This window comes from Oncorhynchus kisutch, linkage group LG3 (genome assembly GCF_002021735.2).
Source record: "Oncorhynchus kisutch isolate 150728-3 linkage group LG3, Okis_V2, whole genome shotgun sequence".
Taxonomy (NCBI): Eukaryota; Metazoa; Chordata; class Actinopteri; order Salmoniformes; family Salmonidae; genus Oncorhynchus; species Oncorhynchus kisutch.
The window spans coordinates 56,894,577-56,920,848 of record NC_034176.2 but is presented as its reverse complement, the minus strand read 5'-3'; the positions used below and the strand labels follow the sequence as shown (position 1 = coordinate 56,920,848).

Below are 26,272 nucleotides of genomic sequence, written 5' to 3'. Positions count from 1 at the left end.
TAACGGAATATATTATATTGTTCTTAGAGCTACTTGATTGGTTGGGAGGAGTTTCGGAAGTGCAAGTGGTTGATTGTCTACATCTTGGCCGTCTCAGCGTCTGTAATTGATTGGGCGTTGACATTGAGCATGTATTGTGATCAGGTGAGAGGATATTCCAAATGTTGGTTTAAACATCCTCTGTAATATTTAACAGTTCATAAAGACATGGTTTTGTAATGCAAAGATTCGAATGGAATGTTGCTCCTTCCCTTTTGTTGTCGACGGCAGAACTTGCGAGTTAGGAGACTCATTCGGCCGTTCTTCCTCCTTCAAAACTCCTCCCTGATGAAGAAAACCTTGAAGTGCATCAAGCGGACCCTCCCAGAGATAGCCAGGTAATTGTGTTTGCCACCAACACTTTCTTCAATCTCATACCTTCCCTTCACAGCTTTACAATTATCGTCAACCTCAAAATGCTCTCACTTCTGTGATCACATACGTAGGTCCCTAAAACTGTACCGTAGGGTATATTTAGGGTTATATACATACATGATTCACTCTTGTTTCAGTACATGTGAGACCCACATAGGGCACCCTAATATACTTGTATATGTACAGTGGGGAGAACAAGTATTTGATACACTGCCGATTTTGCAGGTTTTACTACTTACAAAAAATGTAGAGGTCTGTAATTTTTATCATAGGTACACTTCAACTGTGAGAGATGGAATCTAAAACAAAAATCCAGAAAATCACATTGTATGATTTTTAAGTAATTCATTTGCATTTTATTGCATGACATAAGTATTTGATCACCTACCAACCAGTAAGAATTCCGTCTCTCACAGACCTGTTCGTTTTTCTTTAAGAAGCCCTCCTGTTCTCCACTCATTACCTGTATTAACTGCACCTGTTTGAACTCGTTACCTGTATAAAAGACACCTGTCCACACACTCAATCAAACAGACTCCAACCTCTCCACAATGGCCAAGACCAGAGAGCTGTGTAAGGACATCAGGGATAAAATTGTAGACCTGCACAGGGTTGGGATGGGCTACAGGACAATAGGCAAGCAGCTTGGTGAGAAGGGAACAAATGTTGGCGCAATTATTAGAAAATGGAAGAAGTTCAAGATGACGGTCAATCACCCTCGGTCTGGGGCTCCATGCAAGATCTCACCTCGTGGGGCATCAATGATCATGAGGAAGGTGAGGGATCAGCCCAGAACTACACGGCAGGACCTGGTCAATGACCTGAAGAGAGCTGGGACCACAGTCTCAAAGAAAACCATTAGTAACACACTACGCCATCATGGATTAAAATCCTGCTCCGCACGCAAGGTCACCCCTGCTCAAGCCAGCGCATATCCAGGCCCGTCTGAAGTTTGCCAATGACCATCTGGATGATCCAGAGGAGGAATGGGAGAAGGTCATGTGGTCTGATGAAACAAAAATAGAGCTTTTTGGTCTAAACTCCACTCGCTGTGTTTGGAGGAAGAAGAAGGATGAGTACAACCCCAAGAACACCATCCCAACCGTGAAGCAGGGAGGTGGAAACATCATTCTTTGGGGATGCTTTTCTGCAAAGGGGACAGAACGACTGCACCGTATTGAGGGGAGGATGGATGGATGGGGCCATGTATCGCAAGATCTTGGCCAACAACCTCCTTCCCTCAGTAAGAGCATTGAAGATGGGTCGTGGCTGGGTCTTCCAGCATGACAACGACCTGAAACACACAGCCAAGGCAACTAAGGGGTGGCTCCGTAAGAAGCATCTCAAGGTCCTGGCCTAGCCAGTCTCCAGACCTGAACCCAAATGGAAAATCTTTGGAGGGAGCTGAAAGTCCATATTTCCCAGTGCAGCCCTGAAACATGAAGGATCTGGAGAAAGTCTGTATGGAGGAGTGGGCCAAAATCCCTGCTTTAGTGTGTGCAAACCTGGTCAAGAACTACAGGAAATGTATGATCTCTGTAATTGCAAACAAAGGTTTCTGTACCAAATATTAAGTTCTGCTTTTCTGATGTATCAAATACTTATGTCATGCAATAAAATGCAAATGAATTACATAAAAATCATACAATGTGATTTTCTGGATTTTGGTTTTAGATTCCGTCTCTCACAGTTGAAGTGTACCTATGATAAAAATTACCAACCTCTACGTGCTTTGTAAGTAGGGAAACCTGCAAAATCGGCAGTGTATCAAATACTTGTTCTCCCCACTGTATATAGGCCTGACTGTCATTGCAGAGGTGTCTAATGCACCACTCCTCTCTCTCACACCTCCCAGTGTTATCCTGCTCCTGGCCCTCCACCTCTGCCTCTTCACCATGATTGGCATGCTGCTCTTTGCTAAAGGAGAGGTACACCCTGTTCCACCCTGCTGGCTGTTCTGTTGACGCCCAGTTCTCAAGACAGAATGTGCCCTTTTTTACCTTACCGCACGACAGTTTTATTCACCCCGGTGGTACAGGCTTTAACAGAGCTTTTAACACCAACCTGTGGTAGATGTGTCATATTACACTTGTCTAAATAAAGACCTGTACAGTAACTCGCCCTCACGTGACCATTAAGACCAGGATAACGCACGATGAATGTCCATTTAGCATTGTTGTTATAAGGGACTTAAATATCTCCGTATTACCTCTTTTGTCCCTAGAATCCTAAGCAAAATGGGGAGTGGGAGGCCTACTTCAGAGACTTGCCGACGTCTCTCTCCTCTCTCTTGGTGCTCCTCACTACAGCCAATAACCCTGATGGTAAGTCCACTGTAGGTCATAGTGAATTAAACATATTTCCTGCTGAATAATTTACAGATGTCTTCTCCACCTAAATCTGTTTTCGTGTTGTTGTTTTTTTTTTAAGTGATGATTCCGGCCTATTCCTTAAACCGAGGATACTCCATCTTCTTCATTCTCTTCAGTGGTTTCGGTAAGAACTAGCCACCAAATGAACTGTTAAGAGACACGGAAAATATGAAACGGATTGAGTGGTAACACAATAGGTTGATAATTTGTCTTATTTACATGCTCCCAGGAACCTACTTCTTGATGAACTTGCTAACTGCCATCGTTTACAACCAGTTCAGGGGATACCTGCTGGTGAGTTTAAGACTGCCATTGCATTTGATATGATTTAAATATCAGACCATTTTAAGGTACAGTGTAAACCCCATAGGTAATCATGAAGAAACTGTTCTCTTGTGGCAGATGTCTGTCCAGGCGTCCATCCTAAGGAGGAGACTGGGCGTCAGAGCTGCCTTTGAGGTCATGTTCTGCCAGGGGCGGGGTCAGGACGCTACACACTCAGAGGAGCATGTGTAAGACTGCTCATTCTCTTACCCGTAGCCCTACACACACAGATACACACACACTGAATGGCCTTACATCTTGTTCCCCCCAGAGAGCGTGTGCGGGTGGATGCCTCTTTGCAGGTCATGGCGAGGGTACAAATGAAGTCCTACTACAGACAAGCCATCATCAAGGTGAGAAAGGACTACGGTGCAAATCTTTAGAACGCGTTGGATAAACATTTGAATATAGCTCCCTTTGAATGTGCCTCTCTCTTTCTCTCTCTCTCTCTGTGTAGAGAGTGCAGCAGTTGTCTGATGGCTTTATCCAGTGGGAGGCCTTCCGGAGGCTTTTTGACGAGCTGGACAAGGACCGCATCAAAGAGGTGGTTGCCACATCTCATTAACTGCTCTGCGCTCCTCCACTGGATCAATGTTACTGGAATGGATTTAACGTCAATGTCGGTTCTAAACTGTCTTATTTTACTTGTCTAAATGATAGCTGGATTGCTCCTGTGTGATTTGACGAGTCTTCATTGTCTTTCTCCTGCAGCACCCTCCGAAGCCAGAGTACAACTCCTCACTCCTCCAGGGGCTTCAGTTGCTTTTCAGCCACTACTATGTTACGGTAGTGGGCAACGCCGTGGCCCTGGCCAATGTCATGTGCATCTGTGTAAGACCTTCGGAACAGACAGGATGTCGAGCCTGTATTTTGCGTGTCCATCATATTAGACCGAGGCTCAACTTGTTTGGTCTCTCTGTTTCTCTCTCTCTGTGTGTGTTGCAGACCATACTGGTGCTTGACTCTGAGAAGTCCATTGCAGAGCGGGATGACTACTACATGGAAGTTATTAACTGCTTCTTTATTCTATACTACCTGATGGAGATGAGTCTAAAGATATTAGCCTTTGGGTGGAGAGGCTACTTGTCATACAGAAACAATATATTTGATGGACTTCTCACAGTTTGCCTTCTGGTAAGGTATTCTGTAAATGAAAGGAAACATATTAAAAAGGTGCAATATGTAGAAATCACTCGCCCATTTCAATGCTTCTCCTAATTTCATTTTAACAATGTATAGTGTGTAGAGAATTATTGCGCAATCTAAACTGTTCTGAAATGTATTTTCATGAACCAAATATCTTGTATTTTCAGCTGTTTGAAGCTGGTGTACAAAACCCAAAGAGAAAAGACGTTCGCTAAAACGTAACTTAACGGGGAGCATAGCAAAAGTGCACATCGAATGGATCTACCGCTTCTCAGATCTATAACTCACATTTCTATGTGAATTTGGTCCGGTCGCCCCCCCAAAAAGCTACATACTGCCCTTTTTAAGCATATTTCTGTCTTGGTAATAGAACTCAAAAGTATTTGATTTTTTTCTTTTACAGGTCCTTCAGATCACCATTTTTGCCACCTACAGGCTTCCGTTTCCTAAATGGTTGGTGTCTTCACTTCGGTCATATTTCTCGCTCAACAAATATATTCTGTATAAGGAAATTGTCTTGAAGGATGGTGCTCATTTGTATATACAGTTACAATCGTGATGAAAGAGTAACTTTGTTTACGCACACACACACACACACACACACACACACACAGATATATGGGGAGGGTTGAAAACAGGAATAGAAACATGGACATATAGATATGGTACATGGTGATGCACATGATAAACATAGCAGAGGAAGAGTGTTACTGAGTAAAACACTACGATGGATGAACGATAAGTAACTAAGTAGCACTGTGAGATTGAATAAACCTTTGTGGTGTGGTTGTCCCAGGAACCCAGCGTCGCGTGGCCTGATGTCTCTGTGGGAGATGGTGCGTCTGGTCAACATGCTCATCGTCGTCCGTTTCCTCCGAATCATCCCTGATATCAAGGTGAGGAAGTGGTGCCGCTGGGGAGAAGTAGTGTCGTCGTTTTGGGCCTCCCAAGTGCCGCGGCGGTCAAAGGCACTGCATCTCAGTGCAAGAGGCGTCACTACAGTCCCCGGTTCAAATCCACGCTGTATCACATCCGGCCGTGATTGGGAGTCCCATAGGGCGGCGCACTATTGGCCCAGCGTCGTCTGGGTTTGGCCGGGGTAGGCCGTTATTGTAAATAAGAATTTTTCTTAACTGATTTGCCGAGATAAATAAAGGTTAAGTAAACAAATAATGATAATTCAATGAGATGAGACGTATTTGGCTCCACCTAATGGTGGAAATGGTTTATTGCTGGACTTTTGCTCTATTTTGGTGTACCGGTATGTCAATAGATTTGTATTGTTGTAAATTCATGCCGGTACAGCCAATGTCTTTATCATCTCTGGTTATGCGTGTTGGTATTACACTATAGAAACAGTCATCCTTAATGCCTCTTTTAGCTGATGGCCCTCATAGCGAGTACTTTGGTTGACCTGGTGAAAAACCTCCGAGCTTTTGCAGGAATACTAGTGGTGAGTGACTCAACGGCACTTGTTTTTCTTCTCTTTTGTGCTCACATCCAACTAGTCATTTGAAATGCATGTCTATACACTAGGCGTCTGTTTGCTGGACGTCATGGATTCCCTATAACAGCTAACATCTATCTGTGTTTTTGCACCTCGTTCTTCTTTAGGTGGTGTTCTACGTGTTTGCTGTCCTTGGCATCTGGCTGTTCCAGGGAGCCATCACAGCTCCAGGGCAGAGGAGGTACACTTTGACAATGATGTATTTGAACGCTTGTACACTATTCAAAGGTAGCAATGGCCTCATACAGTAGCTAATGTGGCTGTTTTAATGTGTTTACTGTGTGAGGTAATTGAAGTTGATTTGTATCTATTCCTCTACAGTGTGATGTCCAATTCCAGTATGACGAACATCACCGTGGAGTGTGGTTCCTACGAGCAGCTGGGCTACTGGCCAAACAACTTTGACGACTTTGCTGTGGGTACCCTTCTCTCATCTCTCACTCTGCCAGTCCCTGAAGCCAAATCATAGGCAGAGAACACGGAGGCTTAGCTCAAGGCGAACATTCTGACTTTAACGATAGCATTCTCTGCATAGCCCTGTCTACTGTCATAAGAGACTGGTTTAATGAGAATGGGCTTTGGAGGGAATGAAACAGTAAAACACATGGTTGGCATTCTATCTGTGACTCATCTGTACTGGCTCTGACTGGGAAGGCTGGTGTTGTGGGGGTAACCTCTCAAAGGGATAATGCACTGAAGTAACTTTTAAAAGATACCCACCGTGGTATTATATAGGTATGTTGACATTTCAGTCCCGGTCAATCCAATTAGTCTTTAAATTGGGTCTAAATGTTGAGAGAGTGGACACAAACCTCTGTTTTCGTTCTCCTCTCTCCCTCTGTTTTGCTCAGTCTTCCCTCGTCCTCCTTTACAACGTCATGGTGGTGAATAACTGGCAAGTGTTCATGGATGCCTACACCAGATACACCACACAGTAAGCCAACTGTAATACACATCAATACATGAGTCTTATGATCCAACTGTCAGATGCTTCACTTTGTTTCTCCTTCCACTAGAGGGCAGCAGTTGACGCTGAAGCACATGAGTCCTTTTCATTTTCTGGGGCCGTGCCTTATTTAATGAGCTCCCGCTTCATAATATTTATCTCATTTCAGTTGTTCCCTAAAAAATTGCAACTGTTTGGTTGGTTAAACAAGCTTTTGTACCCAACTCAGGACAAGGCTAGTAACGGTGAAAATGCATGTAGGAGTGGGGGCATAGTCATTATTTGTCCTGCTTAAAGAGGACGAAGACAAGTTAATTGTGCATGGGGCTCCGTTTATAAAACAGTGATTATGGGTAATGGTGATGTGTCCATGTAAACAGTTGATCAGGTTTCTTCTCTCCTCCCAGGTGGTCCAAGGTCTACTTTGTCTCCTGGTGGCTTACCTCCTCTGTCATGTGGGTCAACTTGTTTGTGGCTCTCATCTTGGAGGTATGTATGAACTTACGCTGGCCTGATTTGTACTTACTGTGTTTTAAGTGCAAGATGTTTCTGGGGTGGGAAAAAACAAAACATGTAAAACGCCACGATACCTCTGTTTTATGTAACAGAACTTCATCTATAAGTGGGACCGGAGTGTCATGTGTTCGGTGGCGGACGTTGAGCGGACAGGTTATGAGACTACCGTCCAGCTCATGTTTAGGTAGGGGTCTGCAGCTCTGCAGCTGCTTTTTAACTCTGGCTCTTTTTGTTCCTGTTTGTTGTCTGAGTGGGTTGCATATTCCTACTTTCTGGTGTTTGGGTTTTAGGCCTAGAGGTCAGTCACGAACTGGGATACCCTCACTGTCAGCGGTTCTGTCAGTTCTCTGTGAACTGCCTTAAACCGTGTTCGTTGGCTCCTCGCGTTTCAATGCTGAATCACTTTCCCCCAAAACAAATATTCAGAAATGCTTTTGTCTGGGCAATTGTGTCTGGTGAGCTTTCTGATAACAAACTGGAAAATGGCATGTATTTCTTCAGGACCTTGCTTGCAGATAATGCATTATATCATTTAGGGCTGGGAATTACCAAGGACCTAACGATATTATCATAATACTTAGGTGCCCGATTCGATGTGTATTGCAATTCTCGCGATTTTATTGCGACGTTGCGATTCGATGTTCCAAACATATTGTTCGCCATGTCTGTTGCAGAGTGACGAGAGAGAGCCATGATCAGTCAAAGATATAAAAGCGCTGGAAACATCTTGGCTCACTATTTATAGGATAGGCGCAGGCACAGCTTAGGTGTTCAGGTGCAGGTACAGCCAACTAGCACTTTATTTGGTAAAAATCGTCAAAAATAATATTGCGATATGTAACTGTATCAATTTGTACCACATCACTAATATAATTGGTCGCAAAAACATCCGCCCACCCTTTTTTAACCCACTCGATCAACTAAACGCATGTCGCTGAACTATTTGCCCGAAAGTGCTGTTGATATGTTTAGCAGGGACCCTTAATGCCCATCCCTAAATGCACGTTGTGGACTACGGCAGCCGCCTGCATGAGCGTGCTTCGCTTCAACTCGCTGTGTGTCTCTTGACACTGTTTGGTGTCCTGTCTTTTTAAAACTCCACTGTACCTTCCAGAGAACAAATTCAGGAGCCTACAGAGGAGGAACTGCTCACCCAACTCCACCAGCACCCTCACCTGCACCTCAGCTGATGACCCTATGTCCGACTAGGCCAATCCAAAATTAACAGGGCCTTTACTGGCTATCACGTATGTCTGTGTGAATGGCAGGGACTCAAAAGCACGAGAGACTATATTGTTAGGCTCAATTCTCAATTCTGATTAGTCCTATATGTTGTCACATTTTGTATGTTTTTTTGCACTCAAACCACTGGACAACTGCGCCACTCGGGAGCTCCCGTTATTACTTTTGTTTGGTGGCAAACAAAACACACCACTGTTCTTCATGGAATGATTGAATTATTTAAGGGAGTAAAAAGGGGGAAAGGACTAGTTTTTATCCGTATATTTGTCATGAAAGCGTTTTTTTTTGCTTACCTGCCTTGCAATGTAAATAGGATTTTGCCTTTAGCTAAATAAAGAAATAGGGGTTTTTATCTCAGTGACTGTTATATAAATGATGAAATATGTGTTTAGCACGGCTGGAAAAGATTCTCTCAAATATGTGAAACTCATTTTTAGACAAGGCCTGCCCTTGTGTTTTTGTTGTTGTTGCATTGGGTCAATTCTCTCCCGAATCGCTATAGCAACAATTTAATCTTGAAGTTCCATAATTACCTGACTGTTGCAATCAGTTTGAAGGTGTTGTGTGTTTTCTGAGACCCTCTCGGGTCTTCCGGCCATAACCACCAACTGATATCTCCCTCCTCCTCACTCATCAGGTCAGGCTAGTTAGTGATAAGCGTGAATGAAGATTTCCTGCTGATGCATCTTGGTGATGGTCATTTCAGATAAGGGTTATTAGCTCTCCCCGGGGCATGCAAGTCTTGACTGAGGAATCCTGCTCACACTGCGGAATGTATTAGAATGGTATAGAATGGCATGGAATGGAGAACTGTTATTCTACCTGAAGGGAAGCAGGAGAAACATGTGTTTTTGAGAAGAATAAAAATGGCATGTTTTCCAACGTCATAATAAAATGCAATCAGGAAGATAATTACGGTGATCAAGGCATGGCACCGTTCTAGGCATTTCCCCCTGGGTTTGTTCTGTGGTTCTATGCTAATAGAGTACACACACACACACACACACACTGGTGTTGACACTCCACACCCCACACACTCAAGCATCATGTTTACTGGAAACAGACTAGGGCAAACAAGCCAACCTCCAGAGGACCTGACATCAAAGCTCTGACCTCCTCTTCTCTTCCCACTATTTGTTTGCTTTTCCTCTTGGTGAGTTTGGGCTCGTGCAAAGGCCTTACCACAAACCCTGTCCACAACCACATAAGAAGGTAGGGACATGTCTGGTTAAAAGCTCATTTCACGACAACATGACAGACCATTGAGATATGATGTCGGCTAGCTAGCCTGTGATGGGCTATCTGGACGCTTCTCTTTGAGTCTTTTCAGAGTAGTGATTTCTAGATTCTAGAACAGGGATGGGTAACTGGCGGCCCCCATTTTTGAAGGTACGCCGACCAATTTGAATTATTTCCGGGGGAAACTCAGGGTCTCAACTTACTGTTGAGAGTTAGAGTAATACAATACACAATTTAGATATTTGGTTGTGCATCAGAAGTCACACAATTAGCCCATGACATGTTTTTTCTTATTGGTAAGTTAGCCGGCCGAAAGACTATCTAAACTTGTAGTAAGCAACGTCAAATTACCAAACAGAGGCCCGTTGATCATCAGTTATCAATATAAAAACGGCAAACATTTTCCTCCACCCGATGGCAAAATGTGTAATAAAAATAATTCTGCCCGATGGCAAATTTTGTAGAATTGCATTTTTTTCTCTACACCCCACAGCAAGATGTGCAGAATGGTTCTAAAACGAAAACATTTTCTCTACACCCCACAGCAAGATGTGCAGAATGGCATGATTAGAGATAATTAGAAGCAGGTGGTTAATGAGTCCGGCAGACTAATGAACACCACACACTCCTGTTTACCCAGCTTGATGAGGACAGATTAGGTCAACATAGCCTGGCTGCCTGGAATGCCAACACTAGCAGGAGGGATAGGCCTAGGTGATGTGTGGTAGAGCAGAGGTCCCTAAACTCTTTTACTCAGGCCCCCTTTCCAGCATTGGGGAACATCCCCTCCCCACTTTATATTGGCACAAGCACTGTTCATGACACAAACTGTTCACACTCCTCTTGTTGGCGGAGAGAAAATGTTGCAGGTTTAATGCTAATTTCCAGCAATTTCCCACATTTTGTCATGGTGTGGTGCAGAGAACATTAAAGTACATTTCCTGGAATTCTCCACATTCCACTATGTCTTATGTGTTTGTGATATTTGAGTGACTCAAACATTGACAACAGAATCAATGGGCTAAAAAATAAAATAAATAAAAAATGTTAGCTGACATGGGCTAATTGATCTGTACATTTCTGACTATAAATAAATATTTAGGGTCTGCAATGTCTAACATGACAAGAGGAACTGATGATGCACTACCCAATTTCGAAATTGCACCCTGTGCATTCTACTATTACAGCAACGTTCAGGGGTAAGTTGAAAGCCGGATTGAGTTCCTTAAATCCAACAAAATCAAGCCCTTCACAGGCTAGCTCTGGGGCCACAGTTTGGGGACCACTGTGGTAAAGGAATGCAGGCTGGGCAGATGGATGTATGCAGGCATTAATAGTCATTACATCCCCTAGGAACCTACTATATCACTGCAGTGTGTTTCTTTACCAGACCATAGTTTGTTGACCCTGTTGTTTGTTCAGTCACTGAGGTTGGCTGGGTGTTACGTCCGTCGTCAATTGAATAAGTGGAAAGTGTTCATCGTACTTTATTAAATGAACACCCCCCCCCCAATTTTTTTTATATATATATACATATATACACTGCTCAAAAAAATAAAGGGAACACTAAAATAACACATCCTAGACCTGAATGAATGAAATATTCTTATTAAATACTTTTTTCTTTACATAGTTGAATGTGCTGACAACAAAATCACACAAAAATTATCAATGGAAATCAAATTTATCAACCCATGGTGGTCTGGATTTGGAGTCACACTCAAAATTAAAGTGGGAAACCACACTACAGGCTGATCCAACTTTGATGTAATGTCTTTAAAACAAGTCGAAATGAGGCTCAGTAGTGTGTGTGGCCTCCACGTGCCTGTATGACCTCCCTACCACGCCTGGGCATGCTCCTGATGAGGTGGCGGATGGTCTCCTGAGGGATCTCCTCCCAGACCTGGACTAAAGCATGCGCCAATGCCTGGACAGTCTGTGGTGCAACGTGGCGTTGGTGGATGGAGCGAGACATGATGTCCCAGATGTGCTCAATTAGATTCAGGTCTGGGGAACGGGCGGGCCAGTCCATAGCATCAATGCCTTCCTCTTGAAGGAACTGCTGACACACTCCAGCCACATGAGGTCTAGCATTGTCTTGCATTAGGAGGAACCCAGGGCCAACCGCACCAGCATATGGTCTCACAAGGGGTCTGAGGATCTCATCTCGGTACCTAATGGCAGTCAGGCTACCTCTGGCGAGCACATGGAGGGCTGTGCGGCCCACCAAAGAAATGCCACCCCACACCATGACTGACCCACTGCCAAACCGGTCATGCTGGAGGATGTTGCAGGCAGCAGAACGTTCTCCACGGCGTCTCCAGACTCTGTCACGTCTGTCACATGTGCTCAGTGTGAACCTGCTTTCATCTGTGAAGAGCACAGGGCGCCAGTGGCGAATTTGCCAATCTTGGTGTTCTCTGGCAAATGCCAAACGTCCTGCACGGTGTTGGGCTGTAAGCACAACCCCCACCTGTGGACGTCGGGCCCTCATACCACCCTCATGGAGTGTTTCTGACCGTTTGAGCAGACACATGCACATTTGTGGCCTGCTGGAAGTAATTTTGCAGGGCTCTGGCAGTGCTCCTCCTGCTCCTCCTTGCACAAAGGCGGAGGTAGCGGTCCTGCTGCTGGGTTGTTGCCCTCCTACGACCTCCTCCACGTCTCCTGATGTACTGGCCTGTCTCCTGGTAGCGCCTCCATGCTCTGGACACTACGCTGACAGACACAGCAAACCTTCTTGGCACAGCTTGCATTGATGTGCCATCCTGGATGAGCTGCACTACCTGAGCCACTTGTGTGGGTTGTAGTCTCCGTCTCATGCTACCACTAGAGTGAAAGCACCGCCAGCATTCAAAAGTGACCAAAACATCAGCCAGGGAGCATAGGAACTGAGAAGTGGTCTGTGGTGACCACTCCTTTATTGGGGGTGTCTTGCTAATTGCCTATAATTTCTACCTGTTGCCTATTCCATTTGCACAGCAGCATGTGAAATTTATTGTCAATCAGTGTTGCTTCCTAAGTGGACAGTTTGATTTCACAGAAGTGTGATTGACTTTGAGTTACATTGTGTTGTTTAAGTGTTCCCTTTATTTTTTTGAGCAGTGTATATTTATGTATATATATATATATATATATATATATATATATATATATATATATATATATATATATATATATATAAACTAACGTAAATCTCTGTAGCGCTAAACAGCAATTATACAAAGACAAGATCCCACAATCTAGGGTGGAAAACAGGCTACCTAAGTATGATTCCCAATCAGAGACAATGATAGACAGCTGCCTCTTATTGGAAACCCTACCCGGCCAACAAAGAAATAGAAAACTAGAATGCCCACCTAAATCACACCCTGACCTAACCAAATAGAGAAATAAAAAGGCTCTCTAAGGTCAGGGCGTGACACTGGGTTTGTTTCCGCTACCTCATTGTTGGTCAGCCTCACTTCTCACTAGACACTCAGTTTCATCAACATCAACTCAGTTGGAGAAATACGCCAAAGAGCTGCGCCAAAGAGCTGATTCAAATTGAAAGCTTGATGATGAGTTGGTTATTTAACGCTTGATGATGAGTTGGTTATTTAAAGCTTGATGATGACTTGATTATTGGAATCAGCTGTGTAGTGCTAGGGGGGGAAAAAACTAAATCTGAGGTCCCCAGGACCGAGTTTGGGAAACGCTGGTCTCTAGGCCTACTAAACAGCATGAGGAATCAGGGTTATAGTAATTGGTTGAATAAGTCAAGTGTCTCTCTATCTGATCACAGGGCCTGTCTGATCTCCAGATGTCAGTTCCTCCATCCCCACCACACACATTCCCTGCAGAAGATGCTGATGGGAAGCTAGCAGTCTGTGTTACCTGCCAAACTAAGTTATGTCATAGCCTGGTGACCTTTTGCTCTGTGCGCTGAAATGCCAGTGATGAGAGATGTCAGTTCTCCAAGCATGTGAAGAATGCAGCTGCTGACAGGGGAGGTGACCCAACAAGGGCTCTCTCTCTCTCTGAGGATATTGGAAACAAAGTGAGGCATTCACATGCTGTTGCAAACAGAGACTAGTTGGCCTTGTCTCCTACTGCTTGAAGAAGGTGTTGTTGTTTGCTCATTGTGGGTTTCGGTTGATCTTTCCCTATGTTTGTGTTATTCCCTGTGTGAAGCAGTTGGCAGGACTACCAGCGCTAGTTACAGCACGTGGGACTGACCTGTGGTTACCCTTTTTGTAGCAGAAAAGATCATGATTCAAACTGCTTCTGAACCTGTATTTCCCTGCTAGTGACCTCATAATGGCGGTCGCCAGTCCTTCCAGAATTTTCCTGATAACATCTTTGTCATTCTCACTGCCCTGAAAGGGTTCTGTACACAGCTGTACCATGTTCTCACTGATTACTGAGGGGAGTTTTTTTTTTCTTCTCTCTCTCTCTCGTTCTGTAAAAAGAGAATTACTGCTCTTTGGGTTCGTGCGCAATATGCTTCACCTGATCAGTCAGATGGTTTGACTGTATCTCAAATGTTTTCTTTTATTTGAGTGAATAGGTCTAATGCCAACATATATGCTATTGAAAATCCAATTGGAACAGCCGATTCTGTCCCTGCTATTGAATCTCAAGCTGTCACCCGTGTAAGTAGTGTGGCGTCTAGAATGTTGAAGAATATTGAACAAAAAGATTCCGTTCACCATCCAGCTGCTGATTGTGGATCATCTTTCACGTCTTAAGTCTCGGACACCATAGTTACTAGAGCAGGAGCGAGGAAACTGATCCAGGAGCAACTGTCGAGGGGCAGGTTTAGTCGCCACCTACTTCTCCACCCTTCCCCTGTTCACCTGAAGGCTTTAGCTAACCTGCCTCTATAAGCCCTAATGATACCTGTTGGCCCCGGTCCGTTCTCTCACCCCTTTCACCAAATGCGGGAGACCTGCTTTTACAGGACCTTTTGAAGCTGCCGCACCTGGTTGCGATCTTATATTTCGCTCAGGGAAAAACATTGATTTATATAATTAAAGGGATTGGACTGGAATTAGAAGAGCCTTGCGACTCCACAGGTCTTTATTGTGTGGTATTGGGCCATTCTCACCCTCTGTGAAGCCACAGGAAGAGAATAGAAGGAGATGTCCCTTCGCCACCATATAACCTTTACCCTTTACTTTGAGACCAGAAGACCCATATCTGGACACGGGAGAGGTATGACCTACACCACATATCACCTCCCCTTCACCACCTACTGCCTCACAACTCTGTCACCACATCTTCCAGGTCCTATCTGAGGTCTCCCTGACTGTAATTACTCAGCCGCCCACCAAACGGACCGGCCAGCCTGGCCGACTTGGCTCCTTTCTTCTGTTCAATGGCTGCCTGTCTGCCCTACTCTGAGTGGGAGCAGATGCACCTGTCTGTCTGTCAGTCACTGCCCAGCTCCTTTCTCTGCCTGGTGGAGAGGCGGAGCTGGGGCTGGTGCCCACTCAGGTGAGAGGGGCCATTGATCTGGGGCATGGTGCACCCTGGCAGCCTCCTCCAACACCTGCCAGCCAGGTGCCATTTTATCGCCTCGCCGCCCCCTCCCTCTCGCCTCTGTTTGTCCGGTTTCAGGAGGGCTGTAAACAATAAGGGAGAAAAGTTCAGGACATTCCACTTTCAGCCTGTCTCACGACCCAGCCCATCTTTAGCAAGCAGCAGCTGGTTCTCACTCGCCCGCTTTCTCTCTCTGTCCCTCTCTCTCTCTCTCTCTCTCTCTCCCACTCTGGGTGTGTGAGGGAGAGAGAGAGAGGTGCGTTGCTTTGATCAATACTCCCAAGTTGCGCAACGCCATAAGAAGCATTTTAGTTGAAATGACTAAGCATTAGCTACAGATATTTTATTGAGGTGCCCTTTTCAGTGATTGAACACTCAGTCCAAAAACTCACAAGAGTACTTTCGTCACTTTACGGCAGAGCAGACTTAAAATAAAAAACGAGATGCTGCTCAAAGCACTTTTGGTTGCCAGCCTAATGACATGAAAAGAGATTTCTGCAAACACTCCTCTCTGTGTCTGGCACTGTAACTCTCCAGTAATAAATTAACTTGTGGCCAAAGTGCGGAATGCATTCTTCAGCAGCGGAAGCAATCAGTCTGCCTGTACTGCCCTTTCTCTCCCGCTCAATACACTCAGAGAGCAGGCTCATTAGCATACAGGTGAGAAGAAGAAAGCAGGTCTTTAGAGAGGGAACAGGGAACGACCAGGGCGACGATTGTCGAGTAAGAAGCAAAGGTGTTTTTTCTTTCTCTTTCTGGAGGCCGAATGTGGGGGATTTTCACTCAAAAAAAGGTTTAGATCAACATTGTCATGTAGACAGAAGCCAGCAGCTGTCCTCTGGGCTCTGTCTGTAGGATGCAAGGCAGCCATTAGTCTCTGTCAGAGCAGAGCTGCTCTGGGGAACTTCCATACTTAATGAGAGGGATCTCACCGCTAGATGGCAGTAGTTGCTTCCTAGATGCGACAAGTCCTAGATGCAACAGGTGGTGAATTCTATGAGACTATCTTACCCCCGCTTTTTCTATGAAGAGAAAACAAAGGGCTTGTAGTTGATGGAAGTTTTTTAAGACCTAGGCCTATGGTTTTACCAGTTTTATCAGGCATGGTGTGCAAACATGAACATGAAAAAAGTCCAGTTCCCTGTTGTTGGACGTAGCTGGCTGTTTAGTCATGCTGTTTGGTGGACCCTGGTTAAATAGAAGGACTGCTCTGCATTGCTATGATAATGATGAGGTTATCACCCCTTCATCAGCGGCCCCATTCCCATCTCAATGTTGTTCTGATTTCTCAGTGATCCACCATGTCAAAATGTTGCATGCTTTTATTAATGCTGATTGACCCCTATTTGGATATAATACCTATCTACCTACTCTCCATATAAGGGCCTATTGTTCATCGTCCACATTCTTGTGTGTGTGTGTGTGTGTGTGTGTGTGTGCGCTTGTGCGTGTGTGTGTGTGCGTGTGTGTGTGTGTGTGTGTGTGTGTGTGTGTGTGTGTGTGTGTGTGTGTGTGTGTGTGTGTGTGTGTGTGTGTGTGTGTGTGTGTGTGTGTGTGTGCGTGCGTGTGCGTGTGTCTGTAGAGATGAGGGGGAGCCATCTCCTGTGGGCAGAGTTGTACTTAGTTGCGGTGAACGTGAGAAGGGTCACTGATGTGGCATCTTAAGTTTCCTGGTAATCGCTCTTGAAGGAAGTGTTCAGAGTTTCCCACAGAGACAGGACAATGAGTCTAGTCTTGCTTAGTGGAACGCGGCTACCTGCCACCCCTCTCCCTCCCAATCTCTCAAATCATTCTCCATTGAAAGGAAGCCTACATATGATCAAAGATCAAGTCTCTTCGCAGACGGAATGTAATGGATACCGCTAGAATGTAGCTGTTTATATTGGCTTTAATAGATCTACAACCTTACATTGGAAATGTCCGAAGCGGTTTCAGTGTTTTCTTAGGGAAAGGGATGTTTTTGCACTGGTTATACGGTAGGTGGGGAGAGTTCCAGGTAGTGAATTCAGGTGTGTTTTAAAACGTGGCGTCGTAGACCTTAATGAACCACTTCTTTAGGTTTGGAGTGCGGTGTCGTTTTGGCATGACTGTAGCCTACCCAAGTGCCTTGAGGAAATGTGGCGGGATTGGCCCTGTGTGTCTTTTAGAGGACCCATCCTGTTAAAGCCAAGGATTATTCTCTGCTTTAGGCCCATGTCACCACTATTAATGACTGTTAGTGGTTTAGATGCGCTCCGATACGTTTTCTCAGAGGCTGACGGATCCACCTAAGCTCATTACAGTCCTGTGGGCAGCAGTGTGGTGTCTAGTGGTCGACCCTGTTGACCCCTGATGGTCTTGGGGTCAACGGAGGGAGTGCCATACAATGAGGCTGCCCTGATAAACATGAGCTCCCAAGGGACAATGCTAACAGTTCTCTATTCTGGGTCTATACCCCTGTGCTATAAATTGAACGCATCCCATCCGACTTGATTTCATTGATGACCCTGAGAAGGAGGGAGTCTATGGGAATCACAAGGGTTGAAGTCGGGTGAATGGTTGGTGTGGAGATGGGAAGCTAAGGAACAGACACCCTCGCTGCAATGTCCAAGCTGAGCTCTGTGCTCTGCTTACAGCCCTCTGATATGAATTGTCTGCAAAGTCCAAACATTGTCCTGGCCTCCAACCTTAACCCTTGTGAACGGTAGTCTTCATGGGTCTCCCAGGCAGGGCAGACCACCACCACGCCAGGGATGTGAGAAGTGAAGTGGGGAAAGCAATGAACTTGGACGTCTCGGTGCGAGATGTTCTGGTGTGGATTTCGGATGGATGCGGACTCGTCGGATGAAGGGAGAGCTGGAAATAAAAGAGGGTGAAAATGATGTCAGTGAAACAAATGAGAATAATGAAGAGGAATAATCTCATGGAAAAGAAAGCTCCTCGTAGTCTGGATGGATGAGCGAGGGAGGCGGGAGGGGAGAGGAGGGCAGAGAGACAGGGTGCTGAAGAGAAGGGGGCTCCTCACTTCGCTCGTCTGCTCGATTAGCACGGTGTGCAGTACTTTAGCGCCCCACCCCCTCCTCGCGCATGCCTCACACAGTTGCCATCGTTAGCGGCGGCAGTAGCCTGTCAGGCGCTCTGGTGTTCAGTGCAGGGCCTCCTTTGTGCCAAGGTGGGGAGGGTGCTGGAGGGAGGGATGGAGGGGGGAAGCAGGGCCAGCCGGCGGGGCCTTGCAGCTGTCGCGAGGGTCGGCCCATGGACGCCTGTGATCAGCCAGCCGTGAAATCTGCCCTGAACAGCTCTGCATTCAGGGCACAGGCAGACCCTGACCCAACCACACACAAACACACACACACTCACACTCACACACGCACGCGCACACGCACACACACACACCCTCTCTTTGACTAAACCTTCCCTTTACTAGTGGGGCTCGAATGGCGCCGTCTATCAGTTGCCCCTTTTCTGTCAATAACCCTACCCCCTTCCTATTCTTGATTCTCTTTAATTTGGCCAAAACAGGCAGCTAAATAAACTAGTAACAAGTTAAAGGAATGTAACTTCACTTCTCACTGAGGGAATGACTTGTTCAGACACACTTTTTAAAAGTTTAAAAAGGATGAAACTGGTCTGTGCAGTGCATTTCATAACTTGTGCTAGATATCACGTTTCTCTTTACAGAGAGATCGGATTATAGTTAAGATAAGGATTATTCCCTCTCTCACCCTACTATCACCAGACTGATCATCAATGGCCCAACTGTTGCACGGTATGCTGGGAAGTCTGGTAGTGGAAATTTACTGTGACCTCAGCAGGCAAATGTTGGATTTGCATAATGGGTGTCGGATGGTGATTGGGGGGGGGGGGGGGGGGGGGGGTTGGGGGCTTTGCTCTCAGGGGGGGGATCCCTAAAGGTATGGAAAGAATTGGATGTCTGAATAGAAGCAAATACATGTATGTTTGTACCACTTTCATTATGGTTGCACGACAGTCGCGCAACAGCCTATGTAATTGTTGATCAATTATTAATTTATGTTTGTTCATTTATTCCGTTGAGGATAATGATGATTATGACTGCGCAATGCTTGTGAATGATGTAATGTGTTGCCATTGGCATAGGTATGAATTATCCTTAGGAACCATAACCCTTTTTCTTTCAAATTGCTAGTCTCTCCGTACCCACAGCAAGCAGAAGTCGTGACGCTCCAAACAGGACCTGGTGAATAGTAGGTGGGTGTGACATCTCAGGATTCCGTCAATATGATGTAGCTTAACAAGGTTGTGATCTGCGCTGGCCTGTGTATCTGGAAGGCACCAATCAGACTCAGGTCTGAATGGAAGAGAGGGAGGCTAGAGAGGGAGGCTAGCCCACCCAGGCTGCAGAATGGTTCACGGATGAGTCCTGTGCCCTGTGCCCTGTGACCTGGCTTCTTGGCTCTAAGTTGGAGGTTGGATCTTGGATGGGAACCCAGACGGCTGCTCCTGCCATAGCAATGGAGGACGCCCCCTCCCTCCCCACCTCCGTCCCCTCCTCTCCTCTCCCCCCCCCCATCCAACCCCCTTCATCCTTTCAAGTCGTGCCAGAGCAGAAGTCTGCCCTCTGCACTTGGGGTTATTGTCTGCCACTTCCACTTCCTCTTTTCTCTCGCTTCTCCTGTCCCGGAGACACCACTGTGTGTTTAGTGACTACACACACACACACACACACACACACCACCTGTGCTGCTTCTCCACTCGCGTGGTTCAACGCGTGCCTTCAAGGAAAGCCTTTGCATTTAATGCAGTGATCACCGTGAGACTGTGACATTTCATAGTGTTGCATTTATTCTATGCAGTATGTGTGGTCGTTGATCATGTTGATAAAGTCTGAGGTGAAAGAAGGATTCCCTAAGGTCAGTGGACATCTGTGGTGGTAGGAAAGATCGGCCAGTGATAGAGAACATGTCTCTGCAGGCAAGAGAACTCGCCCTGGAGCTTCGAGAGAGAAGTGGATGGACCAGTGAGCTACACAAGTCATATTTTGTTCTGGAAGTTCTTCAGTGGACTCAACTCCCAGGCAGGCTTATAATGATTTTCTTTCTGAAATTCTTATTGTTACTCCTTGTTGATACTTACTTAGTATCCCCTGTGCATCTCTCTGGAACTAAACAAACACAGCTAGTTGACCTCCACATCATAATGAGGCTGGCTGTCCTGCTTCCCGGATGCCCTGTTGCGCTGCACTTTGTCTGTTTCACCTCTGAATCAGTCGCACATGAAGAACCTTTTGACCGGTGACCTTTTACAATGACATTCCAATCTCTCCCAGAGCTCCAGAGCCCCTGGCCAGGTCTACACCAGTCCTGAGCAGTAGGACTGCTGGTCATGGGTTATCTGTTTTGTGTGTTTGGTGAGTAGGCGGGTTGCTGGTGTTTATTTACTGTTGACTCCGTTTATTTACTGCCCACCGGGCAGAGAGAGCAGAGGCCCCTGGTTCTCACCCTAAACCCCTACACTATCCCAGCCCTGTGTCAGGTACTCAGCCCCCAGGCAACTCCGCTTTGCTCTCCATGACTGAGTGAAATGAGGTGGGGGGGGGTTTGGGGGTTTGAGAAAATAATGGTTAGCCGTCCCCCGGCTTGTGGTTTACCTCACACTTCTCATGGGTCAAATGGGTCAGTGGAGTGCTGGGATAGGTGTTATTTTTCTCAGATCGTCATAGAGATAGCAGAGAAACACAAAAAAAAGGAGTCCCAGTCTGTATGTTTGTTTTCCTGGAGCTTTGCGCCCTGCATGAGGTCACATTGACAAGGCAGTGTTAAGCTTACAATTTATGTAACGGTAACTATGTTCTGGAAGCCATTCTGGATGCATCCCTCATGACTAAGTATATACTCCACTTAGCTCTGCTTTCTGTTGCTATGTGGTAGAGCAGAGGTAGTCACATTTAAGCGTGAAGGTCCGGAGTATTGATTGTTGTCTTTCCACCCTGGGAGTTAATTTATTGATCCATGTCACCGATTGGCCAGACAGTTCCTTCACCTGAAGCCCCAGGGTTGGATCAATTCCTGATTAGGATGAAAGAATGGAAGCCAGCATGAGTCAGACCTCCAGGCCTGAAACTGAGAAAGGGGCTAGCATGACCTCCAGGCCTGGAACTGAGAAAGGGGCTAGCATGACCTCCAGGTCTGGAACTGAGAAAGGGCCTAGCAAGACCTCTAGGCCTTGAACTGAGAAAGGGGCTAGCATGACCTCCAGGCCTTGAACTGAGAAAGGGGCTAGCATGACCTCCAGGCCTTGAACTGAGAAAGGGGCTAGCATGACCTCCAGGCCTGGAACTGAGAAAGGGGCTAGCATGACCTCAGGTCTGGAACTGAGAAAGGGGCTAGCATGACCTCCAGGCCTTGAACTGAGAAAGGGGCTAGCATGACCTCCAGGCCTTGAACTGAGAAAGGGGCTAGCATGACCTCCAGGCCTGGAACTGAGAAAGGAGCTAGCATGACCTCAGGTCTGGAACTGAGAAAGGGGCTAGCATGACCTCCAGGCCTGGAACTGAGAAAGGGGCTATCTGGTGATTTGACAGACAATGTCATTTTTGGAAGCATCTTTGTGTATGGGCTTCACATGACACCTCTGAAACTGAAAAAACATCTGAATACGTATACCATGAACTGATCTGAGAAAATAATCTCAATGTCGACAGGCTGTTTTCCCTTAACGTTATCAGGAAAGTCAAAAACAAGGACTTTAAATCACACCCCCATGGGTAAACTCTATGTACTAGTGCTATACTTTATTCAAGATAAGGCTGTTCTTCACACTACTGGCAGATTAGTGCACTCAACACCTTTCACAGCAGACGGTTATGACTCGTCTCCCCTCAGACGGAAAAGCCAGTCATGCAAGGTGGGATTCTTTTGTGATATTTACACAGTATACTTAGAAGGTATACTTAGACTACAACATCTGTTGGAGAAAGGCTTTGGTGGCCCAACAGGGAGATAGCTACAGTTGATTTTCCAGTTGTGTGTTTGTTTTACAAACACACAACAGTCTGTCCCTCAGGCTGTTCCGAACCCGGACACCTCTTCAAGCAAGATACAGTGGTGGACAGAAAGGGGGATTTGAAGTGATAGAGGAGAGAAAGGACCCAATTGTCTCTGCAGCCCTCTTCTCCTTCCCTGTGACAGCCCTGCGCGCCTCTGGAAAGAGAAAGGAAAGAGATATAGAGAGAGAGAGTGCGAGCGAGTGAGAGAGCGCAGTTTCGCTGTGCAGCTGCTCCTCTGGATGATTTTGGATTACATCAGCAGCCGAGAAGAAAGGAGAGAAGGAGGGATCGAAAAGGGGGCACAGGGAGAAGGGTGTGTGGCACACTCCACAAATCAGGGCTCCTTTCTGAAGGGAGCAGGAGATTGCTCCGGAGTTCCTCTTGACAGAGCTATCATTGTTAGCAGGCTGAAGTGGCAGCGATGAATAGTGCTGTGGACTGTGCCCCCCCCCACCCCCAACACCACCACTGCACCCCATTCCACTGCCTCTGAGTAGTTTCTATAGGCTGGGTTTGTGAGCAGCATACAATCACATTCCTTAGCAGGACTGGCTGTATTTATAAATTCACATGTTTGAGGGAGAGGGAGATAAATGTCAATAAAGTTAAATATTGGAGTAGTTGATAGGAATTCATCCGTGTCTTAGACTAGTAGTGATTACATAATATCTTGGTGACAGACAGAGATATCTGAGTTTAGTGGTTCCATTGCTGTTATTTCTACCATGTTCTCCGGTGCTCTCATGGTAGTGCTGGTGGCCCTGATTCTCTTTAGGAGGATCATATGGCATACTGTCTGCCTTGTTATCGGGGACAAGATGCTTAACAGGCCCATTAAGAACAGAGCAGCCACACCGGCTCTTCATCGTATTAATAATAATAATAATAATAATAATAGGCAGTGGAGCCATGATGAGGAGGAGGAGGATGATGTGTTCTCATAACTACTATGGCTTTGCTGGAAGGCTTTCAATTTCACTCACTGACATATGTGGATATTCTGTGTGCATTAGCCTATGTATTCTCACAGTGAGGTAATAAACATGTCTTAATTGTTGAATGGCGTGTTTTTTTCTCTCTCTCATTTGTGTGACTGACTGAGTGTGTGAGAGCGACTTGGGCGACTCACTCTTTGTTTCGTCAACGTGTGGACTATTTAATTGCAGCCCGAAAACTATTTATTGAGTAAAAAAAAATAAATCGGAGGAAATAATGTGTGGTGGTGTTTTTCCTAGCAGATGAAAATGCTCCCTGAAACAGAACATTAGCTTATGTGCAGTATAGTACAATAACGGAGAGTTGAATTACACACGTTGGTCTTTTTTTCCCCATGCTCTCACTTAATGGCCATCTCAAGGGAAGGTTTGCTGTGATCGCAGAGCTATGTGTCATTGAACACTATTTATATTGCTGAAAAGCACCAGTGATGTATTCTGGGCTTTGTTTGCTGAAAACAAGACCATTGCATCACTGTGGAGTCATTTATTTTATTGTTACTTTATTTGGGGATATTTTTAGAAGGTCAACTGGTCGTAAGGTCTCTGGTTTGTTGTAGTCGAGCAGGAACCAGCTAACAATGCAGTGCAGTTTCAGACAACCTAGAAATAGTCAAATAACAATGGTGCAAAAGAATGGCGGTCTGACACCTAGCCAAAATAAAGATGATTTAATTGACTTCCCTGGTGCGTCTGAGAAATAAAATGGTGCTGTAATACATTGGCATCCCGTTGAGCATCCAGTGGGCCTGTGGTTCTGGGTGTGTGGCCACTCCTGAGCCCAATTACCAGCACAAGCTTCGTCAACTGGAGTCATATATATATATACGAACCCTGACATTCTGTTCTCTGAACACTCACACAGTGGAGCTGGGATGTTTTGTAAGGCTGGTTTATGATGAGGAAAATGGATGTTTGATTGTTCGGGCTCTGTGAAGCAAGAGCTGGAAAAAGAGGTGAATCAACGCATGAGCGGAATGTTACGCGTGACACAAAGAGAAGTGACACATTTATGAGGAGGTGACTGGGAAAGAATGACCCTTTTCTACTAGAAGGGTCCTCTGCCTTAAATCGGCTCTTGGCCTGCATTTCTTTCTCATTTGTGCTGAAATGGCACCACTGTGTTCGTTCCCTTGTTTATGACTTTTTTTTGTGACTGTTGTTTTGTTACTTGGAAATGAGGGCACAGCCCCTCTTTGTGTGATAGCTCTGCCCAGAACGAACAACACAGTGGGGTTGGGGATTGTGATGTGGAGGGTGTGACTACATACAACCTCTCCCTCAGCAGATCTTTGTTGTTGATAGAGGTTTAATGGCACGTTTATTAGCCCTCAAAGTCAAGGGCAGGGAGATTATATCTCTGCAATATGGGGTGGTCCATCAGTACACTTGCGCTCATTGTGCCTGCCGTTCTGTCTCTCAGCTTGGTAAGTAATGTTCCCACTGTTCAGTTGTAGAAGAGGAGGGGGGACTTCCTCCACTGGCTGGTAGTGTGTTAGGTATACGGAAAGGCTGCGACACGCATGCACGCACACACACACACACACACACACACACACACACACACACACACACACACACACACACACACACACACACACACACACACACACACACACACACACACACACACACACACACACACAGTGAATGCATCTGGGCCCCATGATCAACCTGTGTGACCCCTATGAATTCCTGCCAGTGTTTGTCTTGCCAGAGGGGCGTGGACACAGGGATGGCGGCTATCTGCACAAAGTCACACACCATGTTTACAGAGTTTCTCTTCTGCTCCAACCCAGGATGAAAGCAGGTAGGGGAAGGAGAGGGGATGGATTTACCAGTCTGCAGGGGCGTAAGGCCTTCCCATTGGAATACCAAAGGCATGTCCGTTGACCACTCCAGCCATATACCAGCTAAAAGACATTGTTAACTGTCTTCTCGTCTTCATTCCCACATTGAACATATACACGATTAATACATTAATTGTATCAAAACTTCTTTCAATGTGACAGTTTTTTTTTACACTGTTGCTACTTGCTGTTTATTATCTTTTACCTATGCATAGTCACTTTACCTCTCTACCTACAGTACATGTACATATTACCTCAATTACCTCGACTAACCTGTATCCCCGCACATTGACTCAGTACCAGTATGCCCTGTATATTGCCTTGTTATTGGTATTTTATTGTTGTTCTTTTATTTTTTTACTTTAGTTTATTTAGTAAATATTTTTTCTTAACTCTTATTTTTGTTAAAACTGCATTGTTGGTTAAGGGCTTGTAAGTAAGCATTTCACGGTAAGGTTGTATTCGGCGCATGTGACATACAATTTGATGCTATATTTAAGCAAATAAAGTTAACTAGGGCTGTCAAATTATATATATTTTTTATCTAGTTAAATCACAGGAATTGCTGTAATTAATCCCGATTAACCACAATTTCTGAATTTGCCCAACTGAAGCTGTAATTTCAGATTTTTTTTTACAACAATATTGCCGTTTTAATTTTGTCTAGAAAAGTCAGATAGATTGATAAAGCACACTCTCTTTAACCTCAATGTCAACTTGTTTTGACATCTCATTGTTGTTTTTAGTGGTGTAGATGATGTATTTTGGATGTTTTCAGTGTATTTTCAACGATTTCAGACAATACGATTCATTACAAAAAATGTCATAATTTGAGCACAAAATTACAAAAAGTCATCTTGAGTTAACTTATGATCTATGACAGCCCTAAAGGAGACGTTGAGGATGGTCTGAGCTCTTTGAAAGAGCGTTTCCTCCCCTGCAGGCAAAACTCTGCGAGGCCCTTCAATGTTAAAGGCTGCTACAAATGGTTGCAGAAATGGCTGGGTAGCCCGTAGCCCCAGGAAAGAGAGGGGGTTGTGAGACTGACTGACTACACTCCATTTTTCTGGGTTTGGAGGATTGAGTTGTGCAGATGGGATCAGCCTGGATATGGATCTGGGTAGGGATGGTGGAGGGAGAGGGGGGAGGAGAGGTGGAGGTTGGAAGGGGTTAAGGCGCCAGTCTGCTTCAG

General features: G+C 45.5%; 1 protein-coding gene across 3 annotated transcripts in view; it reads left to right on the top strand.

The window, feature by feature from the left end:
- LOC109885848 (two pore calcium channel protein 2-like) overlaps positions 1–25,790 on the top strand; it is a 34,358-nt gene extending 8,568 nt beyond the window's left edge. Inside the window, exons 5-24 of one of the 3 annotated variants that reach the window (XM_031809181.1) lie at positions 28–144; positions 271–377; positions 2,270–2,342; positions 2,639–2,738; positions 2,845–2,910; positions 3,016–3,080; positions 3,189–3,298; positions 3,382–3,463; positions 3,568–3,654; positions 3,822–3,941; positions 4,056–4,244; positions 4,660–4,709; positions 5,053–5,152; positions 5,638–5,709; positions 5,871–5,944; positions 6,085–6,178; positions 6,615–6,697; positions 7,117–7,198; positions 7,318–7,409; positions 25,030–25,790. In XM_031809181.1, coding sequence (XP_031665041.1) covers positions 28–144; positions 271–377; positions 2,270–2,342; positions 2,639–2,738; positions 2,845–2,910; positions 3,016–3,080; positions 3,189–3,298; positions 3,382–3,463; positions 3,568–3,654; positions 3,822–3,941; positions 4,056–4,244; positions 4,660–4,709; positions 5,053–5,152; positions 5,638–5,709; positions 5,871–5,944; positions 6,085–6,178; positions 6,615–6,697; positions 7,117–7,198; positions 7,318–7,409; positions 25,030–25,123 — 1,857 coding nt within the window. In that variant the 3' untranslated portion in view covers positions 25,124–25,790. Of the gene's footprint in view, positions 1–27; positions 145–270; positions 378–2,269; positions 2,343–2,638; positions 2,739–2,844; positions 2,911–3,015; positions 3,081–3,188; positions 3,299–3,381; positions 3,464–3,567; positions 3,655–3,821; positions 3,942–4,055; positions 4,245–4,659; positions 4,710–5,052; positions 5,153–5,637; positions 5,710–5,870; positions 5,945–6,084; positions 6,179–6,614; positions 6,698–7,116; positions 7,199–7,317; positions 7,410–8,339; positions 9,389–25,029 lie in introns of those variants that run through there. The other 2 variants (XM_020477642.2, XM_031809185.1) reach the window with 2 other exon arrangements.
- Positions 25,791–26,272: the final 482 nt, after the last annotated feature.